Source organism: Zeus faber, assembly GCF_960531495.2.
Source record: "Zeus faber genome assembly, chromosome: 7".
In the NCBI taxonomy this organism is placed as follows: domain Eukaryota; kingdom Metazoa; phylum Chordata; class Actinopteri; order Zeiformes; family Zeidae; genus Zeus; species Zeus faber.
This window is the reverse complement of record NC_137203.1, coordinates 8779682-8805177: the sequence shown is the minus strand read 5'-3', so window position 1 is coordinate 8805177 and position 25496 is coordinate 8779682. Positions and strand designations below refer to the sequence as shown.

At 45.2% G+C, this 25496-nt stretch overlaps 1 protein-coding gene across 1 annotated transcript; it reads left to right on the top strand.

Annotated features, from left to right (window-relative positions):
- Positions 1 to 86: 86 nt before the first annotated feature.
- LOC307232685 (transmembrane protein 8B-like) lies at positions 87 to 22925 on the top strand (the record flags this gene model as incomplete). The annotated part of the gene is made up of 10 exons (XM_080003785.1): positions 87 to 98; positions 966 to 1206; positions 4385 to 4767; positions 7714 to 7810; positions 8825 to 8948; positions 12194 to 12336; positions 14708 to 14886; positions 15359 to 15505; positions 19021 to 19137; positions 22590 to 22925. 10 exons carry the CDS (start codon positions 87 to 89, stop codon positions 22923 to 22925), a joined length of 1779 nt encoding a protein of 592 aa, XP_079859911.1.
- Positions 22926 to 25496: the final 2571 nt, after the last annotated feature.

Below are 25496 nucleotides of genomic sequence, written 5' to 3'. Positions count from 1 at the left end.
CTCGTCATTCGCAATGGTTACATAAATACAGTGCTTTATACCCCGAATTTATATAACTCCTCTGCTGAAAAATTTCCTCTCACTTGATGTCCCCAGTGGTGAGGACTTTTACTTTGAAAAAAAAAAAGCTTGTCCTCCCGTAACGCCTGAGCACCTTTATAAACTACCGCATTCCTAAATGTCACCTTCATCTTATACGTAGTTTCTGGAGCCTTAAAGGTCCTAATGCGCACGCAGAAAGTAATGTATGCTTAAGTGATTTTTAATTATTAAGATGATTCACATTTTGCGGGCGTGTCGCAGTTTTTATTGAAATGTTTGATGCCGTTCTAAATAATTTGCTGAAGGTGTTGGTGGTCATGGTTATTAGTCTAAAAACTAATTCCACTGTTTAAAATTTTACAATCATTAGCTTTTACACCGCATGGTTGTAACAGTAATTTAACGCTAATCTAAGGTAATAACCCATTCAAGGGCAGCCCGCAGTGTTGATTGAGACTGAAAAGAGGTAAAGGCAGCTCTGTGGAACCGAAAGAACAATCGCTTTCCACCATGCCCAAACTCAATGGAGGACTGAAAGGCAATCATAGGATATTATTGTGAACTAAATGAAATATAATTTTTTTGCAAAGCAACTACATGATGTAATAATTGTGAGATATGAAATCAGTCCCATTTCGAAGAGGTGGGATGCCTTTTTGCCAGGTTTTATGAGAAAGAGGATTTTTGCTGAGGTGGTAAATAGTAAATGAAATAAAAATACTTGGTGTTATGACTTAACATAACACGTGTGTGTGTGTGTGTGTGTGTGTGTGTGTGTGTGTGTGTGTGTGTGTGTGTGTGTGTGTGTGTGTGTGTGTGTGTGTGTGTGTGTGCGTGCGTGCGTGCGTGCGTGCGTGCGTGCGTGCGTGCGTGCGTGCGTGCGTGCGTGATGCAGAGTGTTCGTCCCCAACTACATCTCCAAGATCAAGGTGCAGCTGGTCAACTGCAGCACCCGGAACCGGAGCGGCGACACGTGTCCCGTGGTGCTGAAGATGAGGGCGCGGGCCCCGCCCGTGCACAACTCCAGCGCCCTGGACTGCAGGGAGTGGAACCCGTGCGAGCTGGACACGCTGCCCTCGGCCTGGGGGCAGTGGTTCTACATCCTGGTGGAGCGCTACCTCAGCAACTCTGACGTCTACTTCCGCATCGGGGTCCAGGTCACTGGTGAGTTAATGACCGTTAATGATATATTAACTCGTTATCGTATCATGAATATCGGCTATAAACCAGTTTATTACACCGTGGTTCTTTGGAATACTCGATTCTGATTAGTCAATAGCGGCAATCAGCAGTCGGTTATTTCTAGATGATGACCGTTCCCACGGCAACCACCTCTCTGCCTGGCGTCCGTAGTTTCGCGCTGCCTGCATGCTGATGCTGACACTAGCTTGTGGCGCCATTTAGTGGCGCTGCATATAAACTTGACATTGACAACAGAAAATAAGTTTGTCATGCGTAGGGCAAAGGTTTGTTTTCGTTGCTTCTTGATTGTTATTGTGTTGAATAGTTCAGATTCATATTCAGATTTCCTGTCAGCGTAAAACTTTTAAATCTTTTTTTTTACTTGGCGGACACAGATTCATCAAAACATGCAGTAATGTGATTTCTAATGATCAACTGCTCAATTACAGCATTCATAATGAGGTAATGAGCGTATTATTGCTGTGTAATTCATCATGAAGTAATAGCCTGTTGAGGTGTGTGGTCCGACATTGTTCTGTAATGTATTTCATCATCATGTTCTCACACGGAGGGAATTCAACTGTATTTATGGCTGTCAGCTGTAAAATCTCCCTCTGTGGACCTCGTATAACCATTCCCCAATTTTTGCTTCTTGTGCAAGTAGCTATACAGTAAAATTGTCTTGCTTAAGGCGAGGTTTTTAAATGGACTTTAAAAAGCTTTGAAAGGGAAAGGGACTTTGTCAGACAGAAATGACATCACCCACTCCATCTGATTGCCTAATACACATTTTGCTGATTAAGCAATTTTGCCAAACCATTTCCCCAAAATGAGCTCAATAAAAAAATGAAATAAAATAAGATGAAATAATTAAAATAGTTAAAACAATTTGATTTATCGTAATTAATGAGTACAAATATTTCTGGTTTTGTTGTTAAAACGTATAATGTAATATTTTTTTAAATGTGAAATCTATGTATATATATTTTGTATTCGTGTTGAGTATCATCCACGGTGGTCTGCTGCTGCTTTTGTTAGGTACCTGAACAACACAGTGGTACATTTACTACTGCTCGCTGGTTACTGTTTGAACTAGCAGTTCCTACTTTCCCCACTGATGTAACATGATTGTGGAGTGTTGTATAATTGTTCTTTTTAACGTGGGCCTGGGAAAAGCCATGGATGGCTCGATGACCTATTTAACTCACAGCCCATTTTCTAAAAAACACAAGACGCTGTCACGCACCGTCTAACATTGACATTTCTTTATCTTTTACGTTGTGTTTTCCATCGACTCGCTCAAAATGCTAAGATACTTTATCTTAAAATCTCGGAGGGGTGTGTGTGTGGTGTCTAGAAGCCAAACAGGGGCGGTTCAAGACGGCTGTGGGTTTGAATCCCACTGGGTTCGAACCAGACAGGCGCCTTTCCGTGCAGGGTCTGCATGTTCAAGTGGGTTTCCTCCGGCTGCTCGGGTTTCCCCCCACCCGCCAGAGGACATGCACGTCAGGGTTAGGGCGGAGGCATACTTAAAAAGAAACGTAGAACCTCCGGAAAAACTTGACCAAGGAGACGCGTTCAGAACAAGAAAAGAACAAAATGACGCGGTGATTTGGGTTCTTTCGCTCTGAGAGCTCCCCTTGTCGCCGACTGATCCGAATGGCCTTGCGTCATGGCAGGGGATTTCAGCCTCCCTTTCCGGGTCGACCTCCTTTTTCCTTTTATTTTTATTTATTTTTTATCTTTGAATCCGCCAAAGCCACTGGCGACTCCTCTCGCTGTCGCATACGTGCTTGTTCCACCGCCGCCCTTGTTGTTTTGCTCAGTTTCTTTCCGTTTCACTCCAGAAATAGGTCCCGCGGAATTATTCTGCGCCCCCTAGGGGCATGGGATGACATAAAGAAGCAAAACGGAGTTCTTATTGAGTATTCTGACAACAACAGTGTTCTGGGGACATGTTCTCCGGTGGTTGTTACGTCTTTTGTTCTCCACGTATTTTTAAGTACGCCTCCGCCTTCAGACCCCGCTGCCGATGCCCCTGAGCAACGGTCAACATCTGGAGTTGGTCCCCGGGGCGCCGCTTTGTGGCAGCTCACCGCTGCTAGATCTGAGGATACTGCGGTTTGGGTCAATTGCGGAGAATTAGTTTCCCCCACGAGGGAGTCATGAAGTGTCTGAGATACAAAGACATTCCCGTGTCATCGTCGAGGTCGACGCTGCGCTGGAGAGCCGCACGCTGCGTTCTGGAGTCGTACTCGCCAAGGCGCTCTCCCTGCTCCCACCATGGGAACGGCTCAGGAACACTGCGGGAAGTCCACTTCCGCGCAGAGATCCCTTCCCCTGCATTCCGCTCCACGGTGGTGCACTTTGTCACCATGGCAACACAGACACTAATTATTCAGGCGCTGTCTTCCCCCGTGCCAGCCAGCCACATTTCACTTGACCTTTTGCAGATCTGCTCTTAAATTGGAGCATGCGTCAAATTTAGGGACAGACTGCCTCGCTGTGCCACTTTCACTGCGACGTCTTTTCAGGAAAATGCGTGGCCTCTTTTCCAGTGAGTGAAACCGACTAATACTGAGGCCATGTGCTCAGGGAGAGGATCTGGGTGGAGATTTATCACTGTTCATGCTAATATTTTCCCCACCTTCACACTGGATGAGGGAGAACCAGGTTTCGGGGGGTTTTGAGGGGCGCTGGTGCTGCCGTCCCAGATGTGCGTAGAAATATCGGAAGCAATTCCAGAGACTGTGAAGAGTCTGACACTATGCAAATTAGGCCAAGCCAGAAAAAGCCTTTCAAATTCTTCCCCTTGTGGATTGTTTGTTTTCTGGCGATGTGTTGTCAGCTGCCTTCAGTGGCCTTTTCTTTGGTTTCCTGTTGAGCGAAAGCATGTTGTAATCACTCCGAACCTCTCTCGCATTAAAAAACACAGTGTGCAGCCTATGAGCACTGCTCTATGGAAACCAGCTGAGGGGGATCACTCCAAACATTTGCAGAAGACGTTGTAGCTCAGCGTGCGTAATGCAATTCAAGTAATGTTTATTCCAGATTATATTATAGGGGTTATTACATCGGGGTAAATCTTGTGAAACAAGACACTAATGGGTTACCGCCGAAAATAGAATTGACATAACGCGATTCCCTTTTCTCCAACCAGATTGCTCCAAATCTAACCTTTCCAAGGACCAGGTGTCTCCTGGCTCGTCCCTGAACATGCCCCAGTCTTTTGGGATGGCGCTGGGCTTCTCCCTGTCCGAGACGCTCGCCGTGGCGGACCTCCCCAGCCTGTCCAAGAACGCCAGTCACCTCCGCGGCTCGGAGGAGAGCGTCACGTACCTGGCCCCCAGCTCCGACCCCAACAAATGCTGGCCCATCCGGCCCACGCTGCGCAACGAGCTGGATACCTTCTCCGTGCACTTCTACGTCTTCTTCGGTCCCAACATCTCCATTCCGCCGGACAGGGCCGCGGTGTTCGCCATCAACCTGATGCCCGTGCTGGACAGCGGCGGCGTCCTCAACATGGAGATCAAACTCAATATGGTGAGTACGACGATATACACCCATCGACAATTGGTTTCGGGAGTGTGTGGACTTTGTCTTAACCTGTGTATGGTCGCTTTTTTGGCTATTGAGTTATTATTGTTATAAGACTGTGAACCAATCCACTCGAAACAGAATCCTTACTTGACCGGAGAGATATTCACTGTTTTTTCCTTCCCTCTCCACTAGAACAGACTAGTTTGTCATCATCCCACACACATGATGAACTAAACATGTAGCAGCGAGGCTGATAAATGTTCAGATGTTTAGATGATGTTTAGTTGCCATAAATGGCATAAATGGCAACTAAACACAAAGAATATTAATCCATGAAAAGGTTTATCGTTAGAGCAAATAAAAATTAACCTGTGGGAGAGGGACGCCTTTTAGGGACACTGTGTTAGGATCAACTACGATGAATGTGATGATGGGTTGTTCTGATGCGCGCGCTGTTGTGATCTGCACGTGAGAAGATTTGTGTTTCCTCACAGTCACAGGCACATTAGTCACAGGCGGACCGGCCGTCTCCTACTGAATATGCACATATACTGAATATATTGTCATTTGGTGTAAATCTTCCCCCGAGTTGAATCTCCAATTGAAAGGGGCAGTCGTGTATCCGCCACACCCCTGGTGTGCACCGGAAATGCACACGGCGCTAGTACGTCTGAATCACTTTACGTCCGTGGAATGACAGCCCCCTACTGAATAATTGAATTTAAATGAATCTATTTTCCCGCTGAGCACCGTGGAGGTAATTATTCCCCGTTGGATACTGTACATACATACATTACACATTTACATTTTCCTTCCATGTATATAAATACATGTCTGTGGCAGGTCCGCCTGCCACGCGCCCCCCGAGTGACGCTTCCAGGGCCCTCCCACACAGACACACAGGCAGACGTTTCAAACACACCAGTTGATTTGGAGAGAGCGGATGGTTCCAGGGAGAGATGGACACTCGTCATGACAGAGCCCCCCCCCCCCCCCCGTGTGCGTGTGCGGGGGATGGGTGATTGAACCTGTTGCTCGTCGATTGCTCTGATGGGCAACAGGCGTACAGCCACCCCTGAGCCCAATTACCTCGACCCAAGACAGGCGTGGCTGCTCAAACCACACCTCCCCCACACCACAATGTCTATTCTGATTTGGGTGATTGTTTTTTACTGCCTTGCTCTTTTACACAGCCCTTGGTTCTTGACCTTCCGTCATTTCCCTGCACCGTCCACGTGTGGCGGCGTGTGACGAGTCGAGAATCTTCCCTCTTGAATCAAGGCCAAAACGCCTCAAAATGCCCGGATGTGTGCTCCACCCGTTCGTCTGCTGTGACTCGGATAACTCGTCTGACATGGACAGTGTGACGGGAGGGAAAACCTGCACTTCTGTACTTCGATACGTTTGTTGTACTCTGCTTCTATTCTGTACTTCTATACTTCTGTACTGCAATACTTGTATACTTCTGTACTTCTATACTTATTTACTTTAATGCTTCTGTACTTCTGCACTTCTGTGCTGTTGTACTTCTGCACTTCTGTACTTCTATACTGCTGCACCTCTGTGATGTTGTACTTCTGTGCTGTTGTACTTCTGTACTTCTACATCTCTGCACTTCTGTACTTCTATACTTCTGAACTTCTGTGCTGTTGCACTTCTGCACTTCTGTACTTCTATACTTCTGCACTTCTGTACTTCTATACTTCTGCACTTCTGTACTGTTGTACTTCTGCACTTCTGTACTTCTATACTTCTGCGCTTCCCAAGGACCCGGCGCGGCCTTGAGATCTGGGTATTGATGAACCCTCCGCTCGCTCTGTTCTTATTGTTTCCGCTTTTATCTGCCTGGGGCGCGAACCCTCCTTGAAACGCAGCCGTTATGTGATGGTTCCGGCAGCGTCAGACGTCCTCGCCACATTCACACAGAAGAAAGATGTTTCAAAGCCGCGACCAGCTGGCCTTGTTGAATCCATCTCAGCCCCCTTGACGTCCAGACGGCGCAGGCAGAAGTTTTGTGTCAAAATTTTCCCTGCCTGTCGGCTTTTCCGGGCCGTGAGTGATCGGCGTTAGTCACCGTTGATATCAGCAGCGTCAGTCGGATCCTCATCCCTCTCCCTCCCTCCCTCCCTCCCTCCCGGGGACTCAGAGACGGAGGGTGAATCTGAAACGCTGCCACATGCACGAGAACCTTAATTACAGTCAAGCAAAGCGTGAATTAAACAGACTTTGCTGAAATGCGGAAGTCGCTTCCATTTCGGGCGATTAGGTGGTTTCTGTGTGGACAACAGGTGGACAGTGAAGAGTATTTCATGGAAGGCGGATCTTCCTATATATAGCTATAGCAAGTGGTCATTTTCCCGAGAGTTAATCTCGCTTTTGTCAAGTGGGAGTGCAGTGTGAAGGTGCGCACAGTGAGTCAGATATTTTACACTTCTATTGTGAACGTCTGCTCATTCTACCGCAGCTTGGAGTCGGAAATTGCGAATACGTCCATTTATTTCTTTTCTTTTTTTTTTTTCTTTTTTTTAAGGTGCAGATTTATTTATTTATTTATTCATGAATGTATTTGTAGTCTGGTTAAATTTGGCTGCACTGGCCTATTTTCTAAAACTGAGTGGATGCGACGTGCACCGTGACTCGTAAAAAGCCATCCCGGCTCTGCGTTCTTCTCCCACAGTAACTCCCCGACTTTTGGTTTTTGCTTATCAATAATGCATGCTGTAGAGAGACGAATTGTCAACATTTTCATTTAGTTGCCTGGAAGAGAAAAGAGGGGAGGGAACGAGCATTTTGAGTAGTTCATTTGTTAGTTTTAGACCCTCTGAGTTTCAGCTGAAGGCAAATACACATAAGCACATAATTGTTGGTCCATAAACGTGGCATTAGCGGACGGATGACAGCTGGGAAAAATAAACAATGTTTGTGGAAATGGTTTGTTTCCTCCTCCAGTCGACGTTGAAAGGAATGAATGTCACCGTGTTCGGCTGCTTGAACCACGGAATTCCGCTGTTCCTGCGCGAAAACTCCTCCCTGAAGTGTGAATCAGGTACGACGTAAAACACAGTTAAATTAGAACGACATCCGAAACGTGTCCATGAGGAACGCTCTCTTTATTCCCCTCTTTTCTCATCTATCTGTCTGTCTGTCTGTCTGCCTGTCTATCTGTCTGTCTATCTGTCTATCTGTCTATCTATCTATCTGTCTATCTGTCTGTCTGTCTGTCTGTCTGTCTGTCTGTCTGTCATTGTATCACTTCTCTGGGTTACTGCATACGGCGCTGTATTGCTGTGTCGTACGGTTGTATATTCTTCTGTATATCTCCATATACACATACACACTTGTATGCACATATCTGTGCTTACAAATGGCCTATCCCATACACATAACTATATTCCCTTGTATTTTGTACCCCCACTTGTATTATCTTTTTGAGTCTTGTTTTCTTTTTATTTTATTTTATTTATATTATTCTATTCACTAACTGCATTACGTTTTAGGAATCAGTTTCAGTTAGTTGCTAGGTAGGAATTAGGTTAGCTGTTCGGTTTAGTAACTATTGTGCATAATCTCCGGGTGCGTTGCAAAGACATTTCACTGCATATATGTATGAACGTATGTATATGTATGTGACGAATATACCTCTTGAATCTATCTATCTATCTATCTATCTATCTATCTATCTATCTATCTATCTATCTATCTATCTATCTATCTATAAACATTATCTTATTAAAATTAACAGTTGTGCAGTCTAAATCAATAATGACAAATATATCTGATGGTGTTATTTTACTTGAATATCTAATGTTTTGGGTCCATTTGATTCAATCTCTCTCACCCCTTTTCTCCCTCCATCCTCTCCTCACCCCCTCCCCTCCCTCCCTCCTCTCCTCACCCCCTCCCCTCCCTCCCTCCTCTCCTCACCCCCTCCCCTCCCGCCATCCTCTCCTCCCCTCCCTCCATCCTCCCCTCACCCCCTCCCCCCCTTGCTCCACTCCTCTCCCCCTCCCCTCCCTCGCTCCTCTCCTCCCCTTCCCCTCCCTCCATCCTCTCCCTTCAGAGTCTGCGTCTGGCTTCCTCCTCTCGGTGAACGCCTCGTCCAACATCACCAAGCTGAGGATCCCGTACCCTCAGACGGGGACCTGGTACCTGAGCCTGCGCTCGCTCTGCGGCACCGCGCACGGGTGAGAGCGACAACAACACAACCGTGACACAGCTGCTGGGTTTATTATTATTCGTCTTCATTAGATTCACCGTTTTCCGGCCGCCCCTAAAGAAGCCGCAACGCACCAGTAAACCATGAACCAAAAATCCAGTCAAAGTCTACATTTGCCGACTAATGGTGGAAGAAAAAGTTCTCAGACCTTTTACTTTAAGTAAATGTACAAAGACTCCTGACGCTCATGACTCTAGTGAAAGTACCACTTTGACATTATTACCACAGTTAAAGTATTTAAGTACTTGCTGTTAAATGTACATAAAATGTACTAAAATTAAATGTCTTTAATACAACGTCAAGTCTTTACTGGACCTTTGTACCAGATGATGCTCATGAAGATCCTGATTACAAGTTACAAAAGAAATAGTATTGGAAGCGTCAATGTCATTTACAACTATTACGGACCTAATCAAGCATTAACGATAGATACGATAGATAGATAGATAGATAGATAGATAGATAGATAGATAGATAGATAGATCAATGCAATAGATAGATCAATGCAATAGATAGATAGATAGATAGATGGATAGATCAATGCAAAGATAGATAGATCGATTGATAGATGGATAAATAGATAGATGGATAAATAGATAGATAGATAAATAGATAGATAGATGCAATAGATAGTAGATGGATGCAATAGATAGATGCAATATATAGTAGATAGATGCAATAGATAGATAGATAGATGCAATAGATAGTAGATAGATGCCTTAGATAGATGCAATAGATAGATACATAGATAGATAGATAGTGTAGATGAAATAGATAGATAGATACTGTAGATAGATAGATAGATGCAATAGATAGATAGATAGATAGATTGGGCCAGCAGCGGTGCAGAACGTAGAGTGGGTCATCCAGTATTCAGAGGGTTCATTTAATACCACAGTGAAATACACTTTAGTTTAGTTTGAATCTGGAATAGTTCACCAAACGTACAAAAGTACTCTTCCCTCTTTTTAGGGGGAGCTGCCTCCCCCGGTTACACGTTCACCCCCGTGGTTCAGTTTACACCCACCCCACCCCCCCGCCGCCTCTGTTTCATTTCGGAACCGGCTTCACGCCGCGTGTCGCCGCATTTGTTTGAGCTCCTAATTGCAGACTTTTAAATATAATCACATTTACACCCTGCCGGAGTTTTATCTGTGTGTGTGTGTGTGTGTGTGTGTGTGTGTGTGTGTGTGTGTGTGTGTGTGTGTGTGTGTGTGTGTGTGTGTGTGTCTGTGTTTTATTAAATGGGACCTATTAGGCTTTTCCTCATTTATCTCACATAATGTTAGAATGTGGGAAGTTCTTATTAGACGTGACCAAAGTGTCAGATAACGAGATAAACTAATGACAAAGTAATGGCTGTGAACAACACGATCAGGCTCAGGCGTCAGCTCGTATCAGATTCCTTCTTATAAAACCAATAAAAACGGTGTGTTTTTATTGCAGATGTATTTATTGTATTTTATTTTCCGACGTTTACATGAAACAAGCGAGAGTCGGTTCCCGCCTCCCAAGCTGGTCCGAGCGATCAACCCAAAGCAGGCCACTGGGAAACTGTCCTTCCCCTCTCCCGTGAAAACGCCCACCCCCGGTGGCCCGGCAAAGCGCGTCTTTGCTCAACAGCCCCTCTCCTCGCGAAGGCGGCGCCCCGCCCCGTCGCGGCTTGGGTTTGGCTAGGCCACGCCAAAGCGCGGCGTTCCCGTTCCGGGGTCGCCTTTCCTCTGCGGCGGCGAGTGCCTCCCTCCAGCCCGTCCCAGGAGAACTCCAGCGAGGATCCTGGACACCGCGTGCCCACTGAGATCTCCGCCCGCGCCCGGACGCTGAGCATCCCCGGGGGCCCGCGTCAGCCTCGCCGCGCGCTCCTCGGAGAAAAGCTGGGCAGCGGCGATCGCGTCGGAGGGCGGAAGAGGCGTGTCCATGTCTCCCACCAGCCTGTGGCACGGCAACCAAAGTCTGAACGAACATTTAAGCGAGGCCTCGTAGACCCAATATGAGTGAAGATTCGTCAACTGGATTGATTATTTCTCCCCTCAAATTTTCAGAAACTGATTTTGGCGGACCGATGAGGTGAAACAAGTGAAAGTTACGGGGCAAATACAACGGAACCCGGAAGCCAATGCTCAAACCCCATTGGCTCACAGAGCTCGCGGCGTCAGGAGGGAGGCTCCACCCACTCAAACAGCCCGGTTTTAGACAGGGTGGATTGGACGCATGTTAGAATGGCTAGAATGCATCATCGGAGTGGTATTTTCAGCAAAAGAAACTTCAAAAACATGTTTTGGGGGACCTCAGAGACATTACATTAACTCGTTGAGGAGGAGCCACAATAGGTGCTCTTTTAATTAATTTTCACGTCCGCCGCTGTGCAACTGTAACAGGGACGCCGAAGGATGTTGAAAAAGAGCAAATTAAAGTTTTTAGATTATTTTTCACGGCATTGGTTAAGCAGATCCAGCTTTAGGACTGACGCCCTAAATTAAGTGGAGAAAATGTGCGCGGGATAAAATGGAGCAGATTTAAAAAAAAAAAAAAATGTTTAAAAAAATAATAATTCTCCAGCCATTTGGGGGTTTCAAATTGAATCTGAATAACAGATGGCGTGGGACGCGCGTGAGAACATCGATGAGGTCTGAGCACCCCTGTTAAGCCTTTAACGCCTTGATTTCCACTTATTTATACATTCCTGTTTGGCTGTCGGTTGCAAACGAGGAGCGGAGGAAGAACCCTGTCCTTGATTGCGATGAAATTGAAATGATTGATCGTAAAAAAATAAAAAAAATAAAATAAAATAAAATTATAAAATAAAATAACAGCTGCATCGCTTAATTTTTTTGGCGCTGGGCGGGGGAAAAAAAAAAAGTCGTCGCAACTTCTGCTTATTTCATTTTTTTTTTTTTCGGTTGACGTGAAAGGGAAGCAGCTTGTGAATTTAAAGTCTCCTTTCTAGACCAAGACAAAATCTGATGGATGGTTCTGTTATCCACGTTTGAAGGGCACTGAGGATCCGCACACATACGCCGCTCGTCACCTCTCTCTCTTCCTCGCTCCCTCTCTCTTTCTCTCCCTTTCTCTCCCTCTCTTTCTCTCGCTCTCTCTCTCTCTCTCTCTTTCCCTCTCTCTTCTCTCCCTCTCTCTCTCCCTCTCTCTCTCCCTCTCTCTCTCTCTCTCTCTCTCTCTCTTTCTTTCCCTCTCTCTCCCTTCCTTCACGTCCAGGTTCGAGGCGTGCGCCAAAGTGACGGCGGAGGTTTACCTGCGCTCTTACCTGACGCCCTGCATCAACGACTGCGGCACGTACGGACAGTGCAAACTCCTGCGCACCAACAACTTCCTTTATGCCGCGTGCGAATGCAAAGCAGGTAAGGAAGTGGATTAAAACAAAACAAAACGTGTCTTACTTGTTAATTGTTAATTTAACGTGTCATCCGTCTGACCGTCTGTGCTGGGTGGATTACAGCGCCATTCAAAACTGCAACAACACAACATCCATGGTTTCTCCAAACGTTCTTTTTCTCCTGATCGACTGGGTTTATTTGTTTGTTTTCTTGGTCGCCTGAGGTCGTGGGGATTTTCTGTCATCCGAGGCTGGCAATCCATTTTGGGGATGTTCATCCATATCGGGTTGACCGACCACAACTAGCCACGCCCTGTGGCAGTTCCGCCTGCCACACGCCACCTAAGTGGCGTTTTCAGGGCCCTCCGGCACAGACACACAGGCGATGGGGTTGGAAGCACATCAGTTTATTGCGGCGAGTGGGCTAGGTGGAACAAGCCCGGAGCTGATGGAAAGATGTCATGACAGGGCTCCTTTCCTGTGTGTGTGTGTGGGGGTGATGGGGTTTTTACCTGCTGCTCGTTAGACCAATCAACGGGCAACCGTTGTATAGCCACGCTGATCCTGGGCCCCAATTACCGAGACCCGAGACAGGTGTAGCTGCTCAAACCGCACCATCCCCACACCGCGCGCTGCTTCCTCAAATTCCTTGCAGCCGCCTTTCACTTCTAGTGCGTGGTGGTGGACCCCGCCACCAACAATGGAAACAGCATATAGCAAAACGAAACATACAACACATACATGACAAAAATGCATTGAATGGCTGTTTCTTAAAAAAAAAAGTGGCAGCTGACTAAAGTATCAATACATTTAGTTGTTTTTACAAAATAATGTGACGGATTACTACTTGAACAAATTCATGATTTTGACGTGAAATCAATCAGGAAACTGAGAAACCACTTCCCAGCTATCGTATCTTTTATACATTTCCTCTTCTCTAAATGAATCCTGTGTCTTGTTAACACCTCCCATGTCCAATCAACCAACAGATGTGGCCGGGTTGGATATATTATGGTATGGTAACTGGTTATACATCATTACTATAGAGTCCAGATGTTGCTGCAATGTCATCAAAACCACTGGCAGGGCTCTCCAATCTACAGGAATACTCAAAATTATGAACTGTGTTGCGATGGAGGTGCAAGGTGTCTGTTCTGGCGCTGTTCTCACATCGCCCCTCGACCCGTCGGTGAGTCGGTGATTCGACAATTCTCTGCCATTCCTTTTTCCGTTTCATTTCCTCAATCGCCAGTTTCCCGCAGCCTGGATGTGGCTTTGAACACACGACCGCTCCCTTTGGTGTTAGATTTAGCGACTGCCTTTGAGCTTAATTTAGCAGCGTTTCTTTCTTCCGGGGCTTCTGATTTCTGGTCTCGTGGGGTTGTCTGCCTGACGCTGCGGTGCTTTGATTATGCAAACAATAGAAAGTCCTAATAGTCTTTCAGTACTTGACACCTGCTACACCCCCCCCCCCCCCCATCTCTCTGCCTGCATAACAATCCAGGTTTTTCCATGAGGGTGGAGAGTTTGAAAAAAAAACCCTCAAGGGGTTATTTCATGTGGCATAAACCATCGGCTACTTATAAAGGTCTTTCAATTTCATTTTGATGCTTATCGGGCAGGCTTCGGGAAGGGCCCGCGACCAATTCTTAATCCTTCTACGTTCTGAGGGGGGGAAAAAAAAAAAAAGAAACAGTCGCCATGTTTCTTCGGTCTCCAGGGACAACAAGAAAGTCGTAGCTCCCGACGGCAGAGGTTTCGCTTCCATAATCCCTTTTTCACAACTGGTCCATCATCTTTTTTTGTACACCTAGTTTACTGCAGCACACCATTTTATTTTTGATAGACAGACAGACAGACAGACAGACAGATAAGTATAGTAGATGGAGTAATAAGATTAAAAACTTGAATAACAATTCTGCAATATGCAATAAATGTGAAAATTTACAAAAGAAACAGAAAAGCTACACAAAGTAATAAGAATACCATGTTCAATAAAATAGAATAACAATTCCTCAATATACAATAAACAGAAAAATTACCAATAAACAGTTCAAAGTTCTGAAATTCAATAAACCAAAAAATTGACTACAGCTAGAAACATTGGCAATATACAATAACCTCCAAAATGACAAATGATAAAGCTTAAAACAAACAAGATACAAGAAAAAATTGCCAATATACAATAAACCTAAAAATGTACAATAGACAATACAAATTACCCCAAAAAATAAATGTTAAAACAAGAAATAATTTTGAAATTGTGCAAGTTTCCACACATATACTGCATATATAAAGTAAAGGGTGTACAGGCAAAACTGTGCATAAGGGGAAACAACTGAAGATAGCCAGTAATACATAATACATAATGCTGTGACTGTGTTTGTGGCGTCCAGGCTGGGACGGCTGGGGCTGCACGGACAACGCTGCGGCGTACTCCTACGGCTTCCAGCTGCTCTCCACGCTGCTGCTCTGCCTCAGCAACCTGATGTTCGTCCCGCCCGTCTTCATCGCCGTCCGCAGCCACTACCTGCTGGAGGCGTCCGTCTACATCTTCACCATGTTCTTCTCCACCGTGAGTCCCGCCCACACAAAAGTTACCGAGTATAGACAAAAGTCAGTGCATGCTCGCGGCGTCTGGAAATTTATTTTCTTGACGTTTTATTCATGATAACAATAGCTACCATTTGACTGTTTGTAAAATTGGGGTTCTTGGTTTGCATGTGACGCCAAATATTGTCTTTTCGGCACAATCACCACCTTCCATTGGCTTTGCTTAACATTGGAATAATGTATGTGTGACCATTTATGATGCTCGCTCAATTAATTTGATTCAGTTGAATTAATATTTTACCATCCATGCTCTTAAATATACACGCAAATGCTGCATCCGGTTTTAATGGGATACATGATGTTTTTCTTGAGCTTAACATCAGATGAGACGTTAACACGTCAGGGTTTTTTTGCTTCCGTTCCGCTGGCCTGTATTTCTCTGTGAGGCTAGGGGTTCTGGGCCTAGCTGCGTTTCTCCCCCTCTCTCCCGGCAGTTCTACCACGCGTGCGACCAGCCGGGCATCGTGGTTTTCTGCATCATGGAGTACGACGTCCTGCAGTTCTGTGACTTCCTCGGCTCGCTCATGTCGGTGTGGGTCACCGTCATCGCCATGGCCAGACTCAAGGCCATCGTCAAACAGGTGGGGGACCGATGCGGCAGAATTTACCCTCGCGATGGCAGCTGCCCCATTTATTTGTCTTTACGACAAGGGGGAAATTAAAACACATTACAGTGTCGTCTTAATTGCAGCTGCTTTCTGAACTTTTTCATGGGTAACCATTTATCCATCCACTGTGAAGCTGCCTGTGCGCCCTACAGGGTTAGGGTTGCCAGATTGTTGACATAAATCAAGTTTGAAAAAAAAAAAAAGCTGTGTTTAAATTTAGTTTTTTCAGAAATCCCTTTTTCAGCATCCCTTTCAAGAATCCAGTTGTTTTTCCAAGATTACATTACATTACATTTCAGAACTCATATCAAAAGAAATTTGGGTTTCTATCTTCTCATCATCATTAATTAAGACTACAAAAACATTTTTGACAATGTCCCAATGTCATTATAATATACCACTGGGAGTGCAATTGTTGGAGGAGAAGAACATTTATATAAGGCTATAAATAATAAGTACAAATACATATATTATATATATATTTTTAGCTATTGATACTGTTAGTAGTTCATATCTATATACATACTACACTATGAAATCTGATTTGCAAGGTAAATTCTTGGCTATGTTGGGAATGTTAGGAAATACAGCTGCTTAGAATCTTCCCGTTACAATGCACAGGAGACACCGCGGTGAGGTTTCTTGATTTGGCAGAAATTCAAAGAAATAACACCCGTTGCTTGGTCAGCACGGGACAACCTGAGGAGGCGTCGGAAGACCTTTTGGCGCCTGTGAAACGAAAGGAAAATAAGCACTTGTGCAGATTCATTGGCAGAGACGGACTTTATTCATACTCCGAAAGGTCAAGCGTAGCTAAATGTTCTAATGAAAAATGTCTTCACAAGGACATTTGGTGGCAGCGTTTTCGGCTGTTAAAGTGGCAGCTACAGCGACAGGCTGGAGGGGAGGAGGGGAGGGGCTGGTGGGGGGCACCGTCATTGTGGTAAACGGCGAGGTAATGTCAAACGACGGTTGTCAGGTTTCCTCAATTCCCGTGACCTTCCGCACTCGGGGAAGGTGACGGGGGGTGCGGGGTGGACGGTGATGGTAAGCAGCAGATGAAACGAAAACCCGACGTATATTGACTAAGACGTGCGATTAGTATTCTGTGTCCACGGAAGGGCCCCCCTGACGGAGCGAGGGGTGTCAGAGATGCGGCCGGCGTGGAACCACTGGGCGGCGGCGGCGGCCTGGCGTGTGTGTGTGTGTGTGTGTGTGTGTGTGTGTGTGTGTGTGTGTGTGTGTGTGTGTGTGTGTGTGTGTGTGTGTGTGTGTGTGTGTGTGTGTGTGTGTGTGTGTGTGTGTCCGTAAACAGGAACAGGTGCACACGCTCCCCGGGTCACTCCCTGGCCGCGCACCAGGGCGGAACCACGGCAGAGAGAGAGAGAGAGAGAGAGAGAGAGAGAGAGAGAGAGAGAGAGAGAGAGAGAGAGAGAGAGAGAGAGAGAGAGAGAGAGAGAGAGAGAGAGAGAGAGAGAGAGAGAGAGAGAGAGAGAGAGAGAGAGGAACATCTGCTGTCCTCTAGAGCTTTCATTTCTGCTGAGCACTGCACTACGCAGTCACTAATCAAATCGCACATGTCAGGAATGGCAAGTAAGTGTGTGTGTGTATAAATGTAGTTTGTTCATATCCACGACCAGAACAGCCATCGCAGATGAAGGACCCCGGGAGCTTGCACCAGAGTGTGTGTGTGTGTGTGTAGGTGTGTGTGCGTGTGTGGTGTGTAGACACGGCTTATTTTCAGAGATCCAAAAAGATTTCTTTTAACGACAGAGGATGAAAAAAATGTTAATTGAAGCTAATTGAAATTGTCTAATTTCTTTGTGTGTGTGTGTGTGTGTGTGTGTGTGTGTGTGTGTGTGTGTGTGTGTGTGTGTGTTAATATACAGAATGTGCAGCTCCATGAATTAGGGCCGAGGAAATCAATTTTAAGTAAATGGAATGTTCTTGCAAATGCGCAATGCATGTGTGTGTGTGTGTGTGTGTGTGTGTGTGTGTGTGTGTGTGTGTGTGTGTGTGTGTGTGTGTGTGTGTGTGTGTGTGTGTGTGTGTGTGTGTGTGTGTGTGTGTGTGTGTGTGCGATCTGCTATGACTGATGACCGGTGCGGCCCGGAGTCTGGAGGCTTCACCACAATGCTGCTTTTCTCCATGCTCTGCGCCAATTAGTCCTACCCCTCTGCAGGCGGGTCATATCCTGCCCTCACCCACCCATCCCTCATCCCTCCCTCCCTCCCATCTCTCTCTCTCTCTCTCTCTCTCTCTCTCTCTCTCTCTCTCCTCCAACACTCATCTTCCCCTGCCAGGGCCGTAGAAAAATCGAGCCGGCAGGCTTTTCTGACACACCGGCATAAGCTGCCCAGAGCGCGTGGAGATGCCATTTTTTAAATAAAACTTTCTCGAGATTTCTCTTGTTGATGCTTCTTATTGTTTCATTTGGGGTTCAGACCGGGAGGCGGCGATCCGCCGATAATGTCCTCATGCCTCCCCATTTCATTTTCAACAACCCGACCTGAATTGAAGCGCTACGGGGTCAGATATTCACCGGCCAAAACAAAGCCGTCCACCTTGCAGTCGGCGCACCGTGCGGCTCTGTGAGTGAAGGTGTGGCCCCGCTGAACGGGTCGCTCCGTCTTGGGGAAACGCAACCGGAGCGACGATCACACATCAAGATCAATCAATCATCCCAGAGTTCTCTAGGAACCACGAGGAAGCCAAAAGACGTCCTGCCACCACCGCCACCGCGGCATCCAAGCGCCTTTATTGACGAAGGTGTGGCATAGATAACAGAGCTCTTCCCACGCAGGAGCCCTGCCGAGTTGAGCGTCTGTTGCCTCTGTTGCCATGACAACCTAGCGCATGCTGTCACTGTGCGTAAACATACAAACAGGTCCCGTTCCGTGCACACAATGGGCAGCGTCAGCTCACTACTCTTGTAAATAGACTCTTAGTTCCTTATATTTTTATAATGATGCTGAGCTTTAGAATCAGATCAGAATCCATTTATGTGGCCGAGTACATTTTCATATACAAGGATATTTGTCGTGGTTTTGGCAGATTGGTGTATTGCTGTACACACAATTTGCATAAAAATAGCTTAAAAGAAAAAATAAAACAATTGACAAATATACAAAAATAGCCAAATAAAAAAGACAAATATACAAACATAGGCAAAAAAAGGCAATAAAAAATTGCCAAATAAAAAAAAATGAATAGCCAAATATCAAAAATATACAAAAAGTACAAAAAGTGATTCTCCATGCACAGGATATGGTAATTTAAAATGCAATATCTGGGTTTCAGTGTCAGTGTGGCTGTGAGTATAAAATCTAAATATAGGGGGATATACTGTACACAATGAATAAATATGTTTACAATAATACAGGCATAGATAACATGAATGAGTACTATGTGTTATTGCTAAATTGTTTCCTGCAGTATTACCACAATATTACAATCATTTCTATGAACCGTGTGTGTCGACCCTCCAGGTGCTGTACCTGCTGGGGGCCATGTCTCTGTCCATGGCGCTGCAGCTGGACCGCCACGGCCTGTGGAACCTGCTGGGACCCAGCCTGTTCGCTCTGGGCATCATGGCGGTGGCCTGGGTAAGGTGGAGCACACTCGCCCCCACCCCAAAAAAAAAAAAAAAATCAGCCCGCGACCCAATAATTGTTGTGTTTTTGACGACATGCGTGATGAGAGATCCACACCATTTGCAGAAGGGGAGTGTAGCGGTTGTTTCCTATGCAATTTTATTATAATAAAACCACTGTGGTGACCAAATAGTCTGGATGTCCAGAGTTGATTTAAACAAAAGGTAAATCGACGGTATTATTCCATAGCCGAGATTGTCACAAAAAATTCAGAAAAAATATTAATAAAAATACGTCAAAGGATCTCTGAGTATCTGTATGTGTGTGTGTGTGTGTGTGTATGTGTGTGGTCAAAAGACTGTATGTGCTCCCAAAATGGTGTTTCTTAAAATAAATGAAGCCTGGTATAGAACATAAAAATCTCTATTTTGGCTCCTACAGGGAGGGACAGCCGGGCTCATGAAATGTATTTGTGTGGATATCTTTTTTTATATAAGTGGATACACAGAAAATCTGAGGACAAAGGGAGCCCTCCGAGGCGAGCGAGAGGAGCACGCTCTATCTGCATGCAGAAAGTGGCCGTCTTGCTCATGTATTATAGAGCACTGGCGTATCCGACATATCCAGAGCATCCAAATGAAGAGTGTCGGCATTGTACTGCCATTGTTCTTGCTGCAGAGCCGGCGTAAAGGGACTTAATCTGTCACTTAGGGTTGCGTGGGACGGGAGCATGTGCAGAGCCAGAAAATCTTGAGTTTCTGACCAATGGTGCTCTGCCACATTAGCATAGAGGGAGATTTAAAAGTTTTGCAGCCCGTGGGTATTAGTCATGGCTCGTAGTTCCATTATAAGTCAGCTTGTACTTTCACTGACTCTTCTCTGAGTCATAATGTGTTCCCTGGACTGAGAAGATAAAAAATAATAGTATTTCAGGCGGGTTGTTATAAGAAAAAAGAAGACGGAATTCCAACACCTCAACTCTGACTTGAGTTTGAGAGCAAGGTTTGCAGCCTCCCGTGAAGAAATTGCAGCGGGGAGGCCCGTGAGCCAAGGACTGCACCGACATTTTGCATTTCATTTTACTTTGCAAATCCTAATGTAGCCTCACACGCATATCACGAGGGACAAGATTGATTTTATTCCGATGTCAGACACAGATATCTCTTCATGCGCTGTCCTGTCCTGCTTTCCAAGAATTACACCAAGCAGTTCAATTCTGAAAGTACTTTTTGTTTTTCTGGCTAAAATCTTAATGTTATTGTGATATGGAATATGATTAATGGTAATATAAAATATGTATATATGTAAATTGTATATATATTATAGATATTAATCGAAATGTGTAAAATAAATAATATTATTATTTATTTTACACATTGCGATTAATATTTATAATATATATATAATATATATTTATTATAATATATACAGTATTTGTTGATATTTAATAAAATAAATCATATGTAATTAATTGTTTTTGATATTAAGAATAATAAATAATATATAGCAAAGTCATGCCAATATTAATATTTAATATATTCAATTATATTGAATAATTATTTTAATATAATATTTTTAATATATTTTCATAATATTTTATTTATATATTTCTTGTCAACATCAGCTGGTGGCTGACTGTATGACTGAATGGCTCTGTATGATTTGCAAAATTAATTACGGGGACGGCACAGACTGTACTTTAGGAAATGTCGCGCAGCTTAGGATCATCCAATTACAATGTGAAGCAATAGGATACGTCATGATATAAAATATCATCATAGTCGTACACCTGAGGTCAATTCAGCAGGTCCGCTCAATCATGATTTACAGCGTGGGGTCCAGAAGGAGGGGCCCACCGAAAAGGCGTGACATTAAGACAGAATAATTATCTCCCGCCAAACACCAAATTGAGACAGAATGACGATGCAAAAGAATTCCCACGGCAAACTTTTTCTCCCTTTTCTTTTCCTGTGCGCACCTTGATTAACTTGTCTCTTTTTAATTTAGCAGGCGTTCCAAAATGTTTGCGTCCCAGCGTTCCCTCTCCGGATTCGAGCCGCCGTACATTTCCTGCGACGGCCGCTCCCGCATCAAACTGTCATGTCTGCGCCGAGCCGGGCGTTCTCACTGTTCCCAGACAAAACCAAATTAGATCAGTGGAGCGGAGAGCGCCGAGCGGCTGCTGCTTGGCGGGGGCGTCGTGCACTCAAAGTGCCGCGCGGCGGGCAGGGAGTTCAGATCTGTCAGCGCCAAACACCCGTGCTTTTCCACTCAGAGCGGGCTCGCTGGCTCATACAATAAACACGACCTCCCCTCCACAAGTGCTGCATTTGCTCCAAAATAGATTGCAATGACGTCGCAGACATGCAATAACCACGGCAGTTTAAAAAATGATTTTTTTTTTTTAAGATCTGGTCTAAAGAAAATGCCCGAGGAGGGATAAATATGTGCGAGCGTTGAAAATCAGTGAGTGACGTTGTTTGAATGCTCGTCTAATTACCGTGGTCTGTTATGAGTGTCAGTTTGAGCTGTTTCGGCTGTCACAGGGGTTTAGAGGCAGGCAGGCGACTGGAACCGGAGTTAGAAAGTGCCCTGCGTTTGTGGATGTAGGGCTGGGATACTGCTAACATTTCGGGGGTAACTGTTGGTATTTACACACAAGAGCTGAGCAGGTAGAGGCGTTGGTACAGTCTATGGTGTTCGGGTCTGTCTATCTGTCTGTCTGTCTGTCTGTCCATCCCCCCCTTCAGGAATCAATGAAGTACAATCTTATCTATTACTATCCCAGACAGGCTCATATCTCAATATTGATATATCACCAGCCTTGTGTAGATAGATATAAGTAGACCTAACCCTAACCCCTAACCCTAAAACAGAAAGATTGGCAATAGGCATTAAACCTAAGAACTAGCAAAACAATAAAAGTAAATACTAAATTGGAAATATACAATGAACTATATATTTTTTTACTATAAACAATAAAAATAAACCTAACACTAAATATTAACCAGAACAACAGGGTTAGGGCTCGGGTTATACTAGGGTTTGGGATTTAGGGTTAGCCAATCCCAACCCTAAAACCCTAATCTTAAAACCCTAACCCTAAAATGACCAATGAACAGTACAAATTGGCAATATAGAGTAAAGCTAGTAATGAACAATAAAAGTAAACCATAAAAAAAGAACAATTAACGATAAAAAATAAATAAATGACAAAAATGTACCTAACAATAAATAATAAGCCAGAAAAATAACAATGAATAATGAAAATTGATAACAATAAAAACTGGCAATAATACAGTACAGTAAACCTAAAAATAAGAATGATCAATAAACACTCAAATTAAACCAAAAATAAAACAATAAATAACTGTGTGTGTGTGTGTGTGTGTGTGTGCGTGTGCGTGTGCGTGTGCGTGCGTGTGCGTGCGCGTGTACCTGTGTTCCCTCTCCGGGCCAATCAGACAGTGCGCACCGTCCGGCGGCGACGCTGCTACCCGCCCACCTGGAAGCGCTGGGTGTTCTTCCTGTTCCCGGGCACCATGATCGCCACGTCGGCCGTGGCGCTGTACGCCTTCGTGGAGACGGAGGAGAACTACTTCTACATCCACAGCATCTGGCACATGCTGATCGCCGGCAGCGTGGGCTTCCTGCTGCCGCCGCGCGCCAAGCCCGACGCCAAGGTCACGCCGCTGAAGCGCCGGCGCGGCTGCGGCTACCAGCTCTGCGTCAACGAGCACGAGGAGATGGGGCTGGTGGACCCCGCCATCATCTCCATCAACAGCATCTGCACCAGCTGATGGATTCAGACCCCCCCCCCCCCCCTACCCACCCACCCCCTAAAAAACAAAAAAAACAAAACAAAAAAAAAAACCCTCCTGAAAGACACTCCATTGCCTTCTTTTAGAAAACCGGGATATTCACACACACACACACGCACACACGCCCAGCGCACACGTGTACACACACACACACACACACACACGCAGATACAGGAAGTCAAGCCACAGAACTCGAAATATCAAATGTAAATATCTCAGACGAGAGAGAGGCACATTGCGTTTTTTGGTTTGTTTGTTTTTTATTTTATTTTTCGGGTTGTTGTTCTCGTCATGGTAATTATTATTTCACAATACTACTGTAATTATTAATTATTATTATTATTCGTATCATTATTATTATTATTATTATTATTATTATTATTGCCTGGTGTTGAAATTGTTCTGATGAATTTTGTGGGTGTACAGTGGCACACTATTGTTTGTGAATATGTATATATGTATGTATTTAAAAGTCAAAGCTGAAACACTGCTGCTACTTGACGGTGACTGTAAAACTGCTTCTGTTCAATATTTATTGGGGGTCTCTTCAACGGACACTTATTTTACTGTTGTGGGCGGCGCCGGGGGGGGCGGGCGGGCGGGGTCAGGGGTCAGGGGCACCGCTTTTATCAAATTCTTTTCGAATATATCTTTTGCACTGAGACACAACAAATGTTACTCCGTAAACTTTTCTAATTATATGTCTAAAGCCGAAATCGGCATCACAGAGTTGAACATGTAAAACGTAGTTGTGACGTGGAATGTTAGGCCGTCTTTTTAAAACGTAGTCGCGCTTTTCTTTTTCTCGCAAATTTTTCAATTCAACCGCTTCGACACGAATGTGCTAGATGTTCTCGAAGAGGGGAACGGTTCCAAAGCCCCCGCCCCCACCCCCACCCCGTTGGGAAGGCGCGGGAGACGTCAGATCATTTCAGAAAACCTCAAACGATGACCTCAACTTTCCTGTTCTTTCTGACACTGCATTCATAAACAATAAATGCTTCTTCTTTTTTGTTTCTCATTCTCTACCTGCGTCTCTACCTGCGGATCCGAGACGCGGCGACCGCGTCGCGGCCCCCCTGATCCCGATGCGAGCCGCTTGTCCGCGCGGGGGGGAGTCGGCCGACGGCGCCGGGAGTAGACAGGGGGAGGGGGGTGAATAATTCCCCGGTTCACGTTCTCTTCCGCTGGCTCGTCACTCACGCTCGACGTCCCAACCTTCCTCCCGTCACCTGCCACGCCCTCCTCCACCCCTGCGTGTTCCTGCCTTAGAAATGTGCTCCAGGAAGGAGGAAAAACTCTCCTCCCTTTGTCTCCTTAAAGCGCTGGTGTTCAACCTGTGGCGTGAGAAAATTCCAGATTTAAAGTCGTCCTTTATATTCCTTTATATTTAATATATATTATATATGATATGATCTTTATTATATTCATATATATTATTTTATATATCTATGTTTCTGAGTGGTATTATTGTTTACGCCACTGTCGCCAAGACAATGGGATCGCTTTACATATTCCACAGGACCAAGTTCTGTGTGAAAAAACGCGGGGCTGCCAACCCCCCGCATTTCCCTCAGGATTTTCCCGCATTTCCCCCCTTTTATCCCCGCTGTCCTCTCAGTTTTTATTTTCTCGGGATTTTAAATAAAATCAGCGGTTGGCTGAGCAGCCAATCTCCGCTGTTACATCTCCACTGGTGAGGGAAGAGAAACACACACACACACGTGTTATGTGGCACGCAACACTAAGATCCCCGTTCCACTGCGCGCGCCCATGTCTCCAAACAAAACCAATAACAACGGCGTTTTTTTTAATTTTTGTGTGTGTTTTATCCTGGAAGTATTTATTGAAACAAAACAAAAACGCTCTGCGTGTAACCATGACCGTAGACCAGCGGTGGCGCCCATGGTGTCATTTCTCTATAGTCAATACACCGTGCAATCAACATTCACTTCATAATGATAAGTGAAAGCGAAAAGGTTGTCTATTGCTCCTTTAAATCAAAATGACAACTCTTTAACCAGCGGGCGAGATTTGTTTTAATGTGCTCTTTTAACTTCTTTGCGTTATTTTTGAGTAGTTGAAAATCTTAACTACAATCAATAACTACACGTTTTAATTACAGTTGTGGGCCCACGCTAAAAGATTTTTGAGGATGTTGAAAATGTGTGAGACCACGCACATAACAACACATCACGACACGTGTGTGCGGAGAGCGACGATTTGGCCAAACCGGCGGCACACACCAACGGATTCCACTCCCCAACAACAGCGACGAGAGTCCCGGAATCTCAAAATGGCAAATATCAAACGTGACCTTAGAGAAAACAAACATGCCGGACGACAGACAGGAAGAACCAACCGGTTTTTGCGCTATTTATCACAGGAAATCTGAACGCGAAAAAAGCAAAAACGCAGGGATGAGTTGATGGAGGCGGCGTGAACGTGGGGTGTGTTTGTGTTTATAACCTCAGTTCAGCTCCCGGTCGGCTCCCCGTCGGCTCCCCGTCGGCTCCCGGTCGGCTCCCCGTCGGCTCCCCGTCGGCTCCC